Below are 12404 nucleotides of genomic sequence, written 5' to 3'. Positions count from 1 at the left end.
TGGTGTAGTTTTATTTTTTTGCACGTCCCTGTCCAGTTCTCCCAGCACCATTTGTTGAAGAGGCTCTTCTCATTCCATTTTATGTTTCTTCCCCTTTTTCAAATATTAGTTGATCATAGAGCCCTGGGTTTATTTCTGGGATCTCTATTCTGTTCCATTGATCTATATATCTGTTCTTATGCCAGTACCAGGCTGTTTTGATTACAATGGTCTTGTAGTATAGTTTGATATCAGGTATTGTGATTCCTCCTCCTGTGTTCTGTCTCAAGATTGCTTTGGCTATTCGGACTCTTTTTTGGTTCCATATAAATTTTTGAAGTACTTGTTCTAGGTCTGTGAAATACATTGATGGTATTTTAATAGAGATTGCATTGAATCTATAAATTGCTTTGGGTAGTATGGACATGTTAATGATGTTGATTCTTCCCATCCATGAACATGGTATATGCTTCCATTTATTTGTATCTTCTTTAATTTCTTTCTTCAGAGTTATGTAATTTTCTGAGTATAGGTCTTTTACCTCCTTGGTTAAGTTTAATACTAGGTACTTTATTTTTCTTGTTGCTATAGTTAATGTGATTTTTTTTCTAGTTTCTATCTGTGATATTTTATTGCCATATAGAAATGCTTTTGATTTCTGAATATTGACTTTGTACCCTGCTATTTTACCAAATTCACTTATTAGGACAAGTAGGTTTTTGTTGGAGTCTTTACAGTTTTCTATGTATACTATCATGTCACCTGCAGATAGTGACAGTTTTACTTCTTCTTTTCCAATTTCAATGCCTTTTATTTTTATTTTTTCTTGTCTGATTGCTGTAACTAGAACTTCCAATACTATGTTGAATAGGAGTGGAAAGAATGGACATCCTTGTCTTGTTCCTGCTCTCAGGGGGAATGCTTTCAGTTTTTGTCCACTGAGTATGATGTTTGCCTCGGGTTTTTCGTATATGGCCTTTATTATGTTGAGGTATGCTACTTCTATTCCCAGTTTGTTGAGTGTTTTCATCATAAATGGGGGTGTTGTATTTTATCAAATGCCTTTTTAGCATCTATTGATATGATCATGTGGTTTTTGTCTTTCATTTTGTTATGTGGTGTATTACATTTATTGATTTGTGAATATTAAACCATACTTGCATCCCTGCGATGAATCCCACTTGATCATAATGTATGATCTTTATAATGTGTTGCTGGGTCCAGTTTGCCAATATTCTGTTGAGGATTTTAGAATCTATGCTCATCAGTGATATTGGCCTGTAGTTTTTTTCTTCGTTGTGTCTTGATCTGGTTTTGGAATTAGGGTAATACTGGCTTCATAGAAAGAATTTGGGAGTCTTCCTTCTACTTGGATTTTTTGGAATAGTTTGAGAAGAGTAGGTGTTATTTCTTTCCTAAATGTTTTTTTAAATTTACCTGTGAAGCCATCTGGTCCAGGGCTTTTGTGCACTGGGAGTTTTTTTTATTACTGTTTCAATTTCACTCTTTGTTATCGGTCTGTTCAGACTTTCTGCTTCTTCTTGATTTAGTTTTGGAAGATTATATGTTTCTAGAAGTTTGTCCATTTCATCTAGGTTGTCAAGTTTCTTGCCATATAGTTGTTTGTAGTAATTTCTTACAATCCTTTATATTTCTGTGATATCGGTCATGATGTCTCCTTTTTCATTTCTGATTTTGTTTATTTGGGTTCTCTCTCTTTTTTTCTTGATGATCCTAGCTAAAGGCTTGTCAATTTTGTTTATCTTTTCAAAGAACCAGCTCCTACTTTTGTTGATCTTTTGAATTATTTGTTTAGTCTCTATGTCATTTAATTCTGCTCTGATCTTGATGATTTTCTTTCTTCTACTCGCTCTGGGCTTTGTTTGTTGTTGTTGTTCTAGTTCTTGTAGCTGAAGGGTTAGATTTTTTATTTGGGATTCTTCTATCCTTTTTAGGTAGGCTTGTATTGCTATGAACTTTCCTCTCAAGACTGCTTTCGCTGTATCCCATAGGTTTCGGGCTGTTGTGTGTTCATTATCATTTGTTTCCAAAAAAGTTTTTATTTCTTTCTTGATGTCATTGTTAACCCATTCATTATTTAATTGCATGATATTTATTCTCCATGAGTTTGAATGTTTTAGATTTCTTTCCTTGAGGTTGATTTCTAGTTTCAGGGCATTGTGATTTGAGAGGATGCTTGATATAATTTCAATTTTCTTTAATTTGTTGATGCTTGTTTTGTGTCCTACCATGTGGTCTATCTTTGAATATGTTCTATGAGCACTTGAGAAGAATGTATATTTTGCTTCTTTGGGGTGAAAAGTTCTATATATATCGACTAAGTCCATTTGATCTAGAGTGTTGTTCAATGCCTCAGTATCCTTGATGTTTCTTTGCCTCGAAGATCTGTCCATTGTTGACAATGAGGTAGTAAAGTCCCCTGCTATGAGTGTGTTGCTGTTGATATATTTTTTTGTAGTCTTCGAATATTTTCCTTATATATTTTGGTGCACCTATGTTGGGTGCATATATGTTTACAAGGGTTAGATCTTCTTGATGGATTGTTCCCTTAAGTATTATAAAATGTGCTTCTTTGTCTCTTTTTATGGCCTTTGCTGTGAAATCTGTTTATCTGATATAAGTATTGCTATCCTAGCTTTTTTTCATGTCCATTTGCTTGGAATATTTTTTTCCATCCCTTCACTTTCAGTCTGTGTAGATCTTTTGTTTTGAGGTGTGTCTCTTGTAGATAGCGTATATGTGGGTCATGTTTTCTTATTCAATCTGCTACCCTATGTCTTTTGATTGGAGCATTTTATCCATTTACATTTAAGGTTATTATTGACAGGTATTTATTCATTTCCCTTTGTTCCTGTGTTCCTCTCCCTCTGTCTTTTTCTTCTTTTTCTTCCATCATTCCCTTTAGCATCTCTTGCAAAGCTGGTTTGGTGGAGATGTATTCTATTAGTCTTCCTTTGTCTGGGAAACTCCTTATTTCACCTTCCATATTGAAGGAGAGCCTTGCTGGGTAGAGTAGTCTTGGTTGTAGTTCTTTGTTTTTCATTGCTTGAAATATTTTTTGTCATTCCCTTCTGGCTTGTAGTGTTTCTGTTGAGAAATCAGTTGATAGCTGTATTGGAGCTCCCTTGTATGTTATTTGCTGTTTTTCTCTTGCTGCTTTTAGAATTCTTTCTTTGTCTTTGAATGCTGCCATTTTAATTGTGATATGCCTTGGAGTAGGCCTTTTTTGTATTCATTTTCATTGCGACCCTCTGTGCTTCCTGGTCTTGCATGATTTTTTGTCTCATCAAGTTAGGAAAATTTTCTATCATTACTTTTTCAATCAGGTTTTCTATCACTTGTTCCTCTTCTTCTCCTTTTATCCCTATGATTCGAATGATGTTTCATCTCATGTTGTCCTGCAGTTCTCTTAAAGCCTCTTCACTCTTTTTCAGTCTTTTTTTCATTTTGTTGTATTGTTTGGGAATTTTTTTCTACGTTGTCCTCTAACTTATTGATCCGGTCCTCTGCTTCATTTAGCCTGCTTTTGATTGATTCTACTGCGTTCTTTAGTTCAGAAATTGTATTCTTCATTTCTTCTGGTTCTTGTTGATAGTTTCTATGTCTTTTTTTATCCTGGTGTAGTTTTCAGTCAGCTCCTTATAGCTTCCCTGAAGCTCTTCATAGTTCCCCTGGAGATTGTTATAATTTTCTTTGAGTTTGTTTAGTTCATTGAGCTTCCTCATTACTATTGTTTTGAATTCCATGTCTGATAGCTTGTTTGCTTCTATGTCATCTATCCTTTTTTCTGGGAATTTCTCCTGTCTTTTTGGTGGAGTGTTGTTTCTGTTTGGTGTGGTGTTATTCTCCCTCCCCATTTTTGGCACTGGTCTTGTTTCTGTTTCTTAGATTGATCTGCTTTTATTTTCTGCCTTTATGGTGTGAACTTCTTGAGTACAGTTGTTGGGCTACTGTCTCCGGTTGATGCCACTTGGAGGGGACCAGTCTTCTTAAGTGATTTCTCCTGTAGCACTTGGGATGCTTCTATGCTGGGACATAGTTCGCTGTTCTCCCAGCTCTTTCTCAAGAGCCAGCACACAAAACTTATTACAAAGTGCCTCTAGTTCATTTCACTGTCCTTTGGCCTCAGCCAGAGGCGAGTGCATCCCCTCGTGAAGGCAGGGGCAGGTTGACCCGTTGTGCACTGGGGCAGGTGGATCCATGGCAGACTGGTTGCTCTCCTGTTCCCGCGGATGGGGAGGCCTCTACTTGCCAGTGGTGGCTTTTTTGTGGGCCTGTTGGAGTGGGTGGCGCATTGGTTTCACGCCTGTTGTGGTGGTTTCAGGTTGTGCCTGTGCCCGTGTGTGGCAGCTGGTGAGTTGGTTTTGTGTCCATTGGGGCCAGGGCACGGGCACCTGTGTGTGGTGGCAATGGGCGCCTATGTGCGGCAGCCGACCCACTGGTTTTGTGTCCACTGGGGCGTGCCCAGGTGGCACCTGGGTGCAGCAGCCGGCACATTGGTTTGGTGCCTATTGAGGCGGGCCAGAGGTTTCTGGGCATGGCGGCAGCAGTGTGCACCTGCGTGTGGAGTTGGGCACACTAGCCTCTCACCCACTGGGTCGCACGTCTGAGTGACACCCATGCGCAGTGGCCGGCACGTTCGTTTGGTTCCTGTTTGAGCTGGCCAGGGTTCTTGTGCGCGTGGTGACCTGCGTGCTAGCTTTGTGCCTGCTGAGCCGTGCCCGGGGAGTTGGTTTTTCACCCATTGTGGCGGGGCCCCAGACACCTGTGCATGGTTGAGGTGCGGAACTATGAGCTGCGGCCGTCCACTGTTCTTGTGCCCACTTGGGCGTGCATGAGTAGCACCTGGGCAAGTGGCCAGTGCATTGGTTTGGCGCCTATTGGGGCAGGACAGGGGTGTCTGCACATGGTGGCCTGCATGCCCAGCGAGTTGATTTTGCGCCCATTGGGGCGGGGCCGCAGGCACCTGAGCAAGACGGAGGTGGGCATTTGTGCCTGTCTGCTGGTGCATTTATTTTGTGCCTATTGGGGCAGTCCTGAGGGGCACCTGGATGCTGTGGACAGCAAATTGGTTGCGCGCCTGGGCCAGCGGACAGGGGCACCTCCCTGTGTGCACTCGTGAGACCCAAGGGGAAGGTTGGGGAGTGGTCGAGTGCACTTCTGTGCCTGCCCTCCTCAAGAATCTCATCCCACCCCTAACCTCTCCTCCCCTCTCTGCAGAAAACAAAAGAGAAAAAGAAAAAGGAAAACTCATTTATACATACACAGCAGTACGCTGTTTCTTGCCTCTCAGTGCCAGATGCCACCTGGCCCACTCCTGGCTGTGCCAGTGGGCAGAGCCCCACTCTCCCGATTCCTCTCTGGGGAAGCCTGTGGTCACTAAAATTTCTTTGTGTACCTCCAGACACAGCTTGGGAAGCCAACCCAGTCAGAAATCCCATCTCATCCCTTTCTCCTCCACTATCCTACTCAGAAATTTTGTTTGTTTTTTTTAATCCTGATGTTTCTCAAACTTTATCAGTATTACCTTTATTGAAATAATATGGTATGTGTCTTTCTTTCACTGGCTTATTTCACTTAGCATAATGTTCTTCAGGTTCACCCATATTGTTGCAAAGGGTAAAATTTTCTTCTTTTTACAGCTGAGTTTAAATGTCTTATAGTTTTATCCACTCATCTACTGATGGACACTTGGGCTGCTTCCATATCTTGTTGGTTGTAAATAATGCTGCAATGAACAAAGGGGTGCTTATGTTCTTTTGAATTTGTGCTTTGGGTTCCTTCAGATATATGCCCAGAATTGGGATTGCTGGGTCAAAAGGCAGATCCATTTTTAATTTTTTGAGGTATCTTCATACTTTCCACAGTGGCTGCACCAGTCTGCATTCCCACCAACAATGCACTAGGGTTCCCCTTTCTTTACGTCCTCCCCAACACTTGTTGCTTATTGATTTGTTGATGATAGCCATTCTGACAGATGTGAGATTGTATCTCGTTGTGGTTTTAATTTGCATCTCTCTGATGATTAGTGACATTGAACATCTTTTCATATGGTTATTGGCCATCTGTATGTCAGTGGTGGTATCTTTAATTGGCTTTTAAAATAAGGACAATGTCATTATACTAACATACTGGTAAATCATATAAGTATTTTTTAAAAACTTTAAAAGATTTTTAAAGACAGGCAATACTGGTCAGCATTTAAAACATGAATATAAAACTTCTATTGAAAATCATAAAAACTTGGAGGTAATTAATGTAGGTTGAAATGTCTTCGTTTAAAATATTATGTACAAAAAGAACCTTATCATCAGAGATTTTCATCTGTGTTCACACAAACCAGATAAAATACCAGAGACAAAATTTCAAACCAAGGGAGAAAGAGGTTGAGTAGGGTTTGAAAGTGATAAGACTGGAAACTTGAAAAAACCTGCATTATGGTGGTTTCATATGAGTAGCCTTAGAATTGTGTAGTTACAGATAACTGGCAACCCTTTCTGCAAGTTTAACTTGATCATTAATCAGTAACAGCTTACACGGGAAACTGGGGGCACTTCTCATTGTTCCTTCTTTTTCATCTCAGAATGGGAAGCCAGTTGCCAATATTTTAATTAATTTTTATTCATTAAACCAGGAATCTGAGAGGCTCTGTCATTAACCTTGTTTTCATTGCACAATATACCATGGGCTAGGTGGGCTTCCATATCATCAAAGATGATTAATTTGGGCCAAGTATAGAAATCTGCTCAGGTTATTAAAGGTTAAGAATGATCATTTGAATGTGTTTATTATGCATTTTTTTCCTTCTACAGTTATTATATTACTTAGTCAATCAATATGTTTGTCTATTGTTAATATCTTTGTTGTTGCAGATACAGATGTGGTGTATAAAAGCGAGAATGGACATGTCATTAAACTGAATATAGAAACAAATGTCACCACATTATTATTGGAAAACACAACTTTTGTAAGTAATGAATAATTAATTGTTTATTCATTTCAGTATTGTTTAGAATGTTCTCTAGGAGTACCTATCTTCCTTTTTTTCTATTCTATCACTTGCAAAACATTTTAGATGAAAAGTTAAGGCTGGAATATCACTAAAATTAGTATATCTATTGATGGAAAATGCTCATGGGACCATTTGCTTCATTTTCTTCCCATTTATCCTTTTTAGTAAATAAGTCAATATTTCCAAGAATAATAATTTATTACAATAAATTTTTTTCTAATATTTTTTTCTAAAATTAGTCACACAAATTCCAATATTTCTTAAAATGTCTTGTCCAAAAAGTTATTATTAGCTTTTTCTCCCCCTCTACTTTTCCTTCTTTCTGAATTCTTTTTACTTTATTGTGGTTTTCTGGATCAAGCAGAAGGCAGCTTTTCTAAAATTGGTCATTTATAGGAGTTTATGTATTTACTTTTAAAAGTTAGTATTCTATCAATATTATTTCCTACTATTGAATCATTATTTAGCCTAACAGTGTTCAAATAAATGAATGCATGTATTTTATTATTTGAAAGAAATATTTAAGAATGCTGCTTTCTGTTAAACTCAGATATCTTAAAATTAGATTTAGCTATGATTACCTAAGAGTAAATGATGATGAATTAACTGTTGCAAATGTTCAAAATCTAGTATCAAACACCACTGAAGTTATTTCCTCAGTTTTCTATATAATTAAAGGTTCAATATATTGCCTATTAGATAAGTTCATGATATAGACAAAACACCTTACAAGGCCTCAGAAGACCAAAACAAGTAAAAGCAATGAGCAAATTGTCAGCTACTTTTTTTTTTTTTTTTTTTTTTTTTTTTTTTACTTCTTATACATTTGGAATCAAAATTTAGTCTTCATGTGTATTTATGATAACCGGGTGGAAGAGATGTACTAGAACATTCTGCTGGTTATTGTTTTTATGTGTTCAGAGAAAATGGTCTTTGCAAATCATGAAGTGATTATATGTGTTAATATCCATAAGGGTGACTTGAACCATCCAGCCTATATACTTCAGCAATTAGGTTATTATTAACTGGTAATAATGACATTTTTATTTTTAAACTAATAAGGTAATTCATAGATATTAAAGGAATGCCTGGATGTAATTCTTTATAGAATTTGTGGAATGTATATAAGGCATTTGCTCACTTTTTAAGAATATGCTTTTCTTAAGGGAAATAATACTAATCCTCATGAAAAAGTTTAATAAGCAGTATAGAGCAATATCTATTATGTCTTAATTAGATGGTTCTCAGGGATACCAGAGAATGCTAAAGAATCATTGAGAGTTGCTGAAATCAATGGACAGGAGGCATAAAGCAAGAATTGATCATGATGAGAGGGTATAGTTGATTTTTAATGAAATTACCATAGTTTGGAGAAAAAAAAATTAAGTGCATGTTCAACATTGTGCCCTTTATTATAAAATATCACTTTTGTGGTAAGATATACTGCCAGTGGTCAAGCATTTAAGTAAGGTATAGACACTCAGTACCTCACTGAATATTTGGTTATGTGACTGTTGTTTAATGATTATTTCCCTTATACAGTTTACTGAGGTCTTCCCTCTTGTCACACATTATGTATTTTTTCATTACTTATTCCTTGCTTTTTTAGCCTCTTTAATATATAAAAAAAGAAACAAAAGCAAAACTTTTGGTTATTATTTTATTATCCCAATTTTATAATTGGTGCTTCACACCACCCTCACCTCATCTCATTGTACTTTTCTTCATATGGTGATTAACACCATTTCATATCGGTGCCTGTATGTTTAATGTTCTTAAATCTTTTTAAGATTTTTATTTTCTTTTTTTGTAGGTTATGACTTTTAATTACCACAAAGTCATAGTTAGCAAATATTCTAATTCACTGATATACTGAGATTCATAAGCTCCCTAAAGACATTTATCTCACAACACAGATGAGCAATTTATAAGTCCTAGAAGTGTTAGAATTCAATGGAGAGGTAGGCAGGTAAGTGTGACACATATCTGTAACCAGTTAACCCAAAACTACAAACAAAACTAAAAATTACGATGATTCCTGATGATTTCAGAGGAACTCATTTAATCATTTGCTCCCAGTTCCAAGATAGCACTACTAAATACAGTTGTGCTTTTAAAGCTTATGTTAGGCTAAAGTCTGGATTTATGTTCTATCCAAGGCCTTTCTTTTAGAAAAAGTCTCTTGTAAGAGCTTGAGAATTTTAAACGTACTGCAGTTTTTTTATTGAATAATTACCAATATTCTAATTATAACCATAATTAATTAAATCAAATTACTCTAAAGAGCTTTATAATAAAAGTATGTGAAGTACCCTGAAAAAAAATCATATTATTGATAAAAATGTGATAACAGATTGGCCTATTAATAAGACATATTTTGCTATAGTTTATTTTTAAAATTAAGATAATACCACATTGTTATTTTTCTGTTTAAATGCATTTTAAAACACAAATAGTGGCTACTTTTAGCTACGCAATCATGTTTAGCAGACTCTGAAACAATAATAACCATGTTTGTCAAAAATTAAACACAAGTAAATTATTTTCCTGAAATAATTTTTATAAGGTGTTTGGGATTAACCACACATAGGTGGATTTCTAATGAAAGAGGAAATTAAAGGCTATAAACTTTTGGAAGGAGAATTATATAAAAGAAATGACTTAGCCTCAGAACTTCTCTTAATATTTTCTAAGAGTTTGGAAATGTTGTCTATTACAGCTAGAACTATTTCAAACAAAAGCTCATTTATAGTGACATAATGAGGAAGTGTTTCACAAGTATTAGCTGTTGTTCTCTTTCTGCTGTCAATAGACAACAGTGTGGTGATTCCTGGAGGAGGGAGATATAAGGGACTAATAGATAATGTAAAAAATACAATAAAGATTAAATTAAAAATAAATTGAATCTTACCAGTTGTCTTGGCATAAAATACCAGCAGCCATAAATAGCTGTATCAAATCACTTTTTGAAATTAAAATAGAAGTGGAAACCAGGGTCTAAGCCATGTGCTTACATATTGTTAAAGTTACAAAAAAAAAAAGTTAATATGCTAACATGGAAAGACATATGAAGTCTGTCCAGAAGGTATCCATCCATGTAATATGAAAAATACAGGAATTTATTGAAGAAGATACAAGGTACAGGAAACATTGTGTATATGACAATGATGCCTCATTCCCCTTCAAAGTAGGCACCTTGGGACCTCACACAATTCTCCCAGTTGCTATCAGCTGCCCCACCATGTTTTCCTAAATCTCTTCCCTTTCAAAGGTGATTTGAGTTTTAGGAAAAACAAGTCACAGGGCGCCAAATCTGGACTGAAGGGGGCTGAGTCACCTGGGTGATTTGATGTTTCTCCAAAAACTTCTGCATAAGACTTGATCCATGAATGAATGTGTTGTTGTGATGAAGCTGCCAATCACCAGTTGCCCATAGGTTCAGCCTTCTGAAGCATCTGAATAGTTTCTGTGGAGGAATGTTGAGCTTAACAAAAAATTTGATGCAGATTCATTGCTCTACTCTTTCAGTCATTTTGAATGCAACAACCACACAGCACACATGCTCACTTACAAGCATCTACTGCTCCCACTGACTAGTACGGTGAAGTCATCGTTCACTCACACATGCACATTCCAGTCCACTCTCCTTGGCAGCCAGGTTACATCGATGTCACAGAAACCATTCTTGTTATAGTAACAATTATTGGACTTTTTCTGGACAGACTTTGTAACTAGTAGATGAGAATTGTACATCTCTTTGATTCTGAGAATCTGTAAGCTTTTAAAAACATGTTATATAAATAGCCTAAAATTGAGGGAAGAAATGTATATATGGCAGCAAAAGGATTCTAAGGAAAATGTTAGCTACACACTTTTTGGCCCAACTGTCTATTTATAGGTCATTACATGATAGTAGGATTGACCATAACCAGGAAATATTTATTGGCTTACCATGCACAGAGAATGCATTAGTTGGCTTGCATGCCATCATAGTGTTTTTATTTGTTTATTTTTTACTTGTTTTGCTACTGGATATAGGGGGTGGGAAATACATCAAATTCTCTGTACAACCACAAAATTCAGTAACATTTTCTGATTCATGTTTGAGAAAATATGTGTCTATGAAATATTGTAGCAGCACAAGTAGAGAATTGCTTGATAAAGGCACCTAAAATTTCACCTTTTAAAATTTGAAATAAAGAAAGGTTATCACATATTTCTGACTGGCCAAGTGGCCTCACATGCTGGCTATAGTCATGGAAACTTTGTTATTTTTTAAAAATATCTGGACTTAGCAGTATATGTCAGTAACCCAGTAGTGGTTAACATCATTAGTGTAATGAGTATTGATTAACAACTGAAGTCACAGGGCCTGTACATGTATACATGTTGTTATGCACATGACATAGTTTTCTTCTTTTTCTAAACTGGTGGTTCTCAGTCTGAATACTTTTGCCCCTAGGAGACATTGGGCAGCTGGGGGGACATTCTTGATTGTTATGGCTGGAGGGAAGAAGTTGAGAGAATGTAGGGAGTCAATATCAGGGAGTCCATGAAGCATTCTACAATGCTCAAGACAGCTCTCCACGACAAAGAACTATCCAACTGAAAATGTCGGTGGTGCCAAGTTTAGAAATCCTGTTTTAGACTGACATACAAAGGAAACCATGTGATGGTTAGACGGTAATTTTTCAAAGTGGTATCAAAGCAATGACTCTTCTATGAGGAATTGGCAGGGATGATCTTAAAGTGTGGTTTACAGCTTCCTTATCTTAAGACAATTTTATTTTATGTTTTCTTTTATTTCCTTTTCTTTTCCTTCCCCTCCCCTCCCCTCTCCTACCCTCCTCTCTTCTCCTCTCTTCTCTTCTGGCAACTCTGCAAAGACCAGCATGCATGAGTAGAATCATTGGTCTTGAATAGTGCAGGATACAGGCCAAAAGCATGACCCCAGTTTTCTTATAATTTTGGGAGGGGATACTTCTAATCAAGATATTTTTGTTCAGATACATTGATATCACTTTTTGACTTCTTTCAACCTCTTTGGTCAGAAAGCAAGTGTTCCTCTGTAAGTTAAAGGATAGAAACTGATGACCATTAGGGGTTCCAGCCAGCATAATTATTTCCATTGCTGCACCTTGTTTATAAATAATTTAATTTTTTTAGACTGTGTATATCTCTACCCTTCCCAATAGCAAGCATCACTCCCTATTAGATACACTTATATTTCTTCCATTTTTATTATTCATCTTAAAAATATAAAGATAATTTGGTCACATTCATTTTGAAAATTGTTATTTTTATTTACATTATATAATTTCCAACTCTTAGTCATATAAGAGGGGTCTAACTTTTTTCATACTATTAACAGGTAAATAGAAATGAAGTAACA

At 36.4% G+C, this 12404-nt stretch overlaps 1 protein-coding gene across 1 annotated transcript in view; it reads left to right on the top strand.

Annotated features, from left to right (window-relative positions):
• Positions 1-8888, top strand: part of LOC150021904 (inactive dipeptidyl peptidase 10-like) — a 331821-nt gene extending 322933 nt beyond the window's left edge. The window contains exons 4-5 of the mRNA XM_090287261.1: positions 6873-6967; positions 8826-8888. Of these exons, the coding sequence (XP_090143387.1) occupies positions 6873-6967; positions 8826-8888 (158 nt within the window). The remainder of the gene's footprint in view (positions 1-6872; positions 6968-8825) is intronic.
• Positions 8889-12404: the final 3516 nt, after the last annotated feature.

The sequence above is a fragment of the Furipterus horrens genome, unplaced genomic scaffold (assembly GCF_987537825.1).
Source record: "Furipterus horrens unplaced genomic scaffold, mFurHor1.1.pri manual_scaffold_1, whole genome shotgun sequence".
Lineage (NCBI taxonomy): Eukaryota > Metazoa > Chordata > Mammalia > Chiroptera > Furipteridae > Furipterus > Furipterus horrens.
This window is presented reverse-complemented; position numbering and strand designations above follow the sequence as displayed.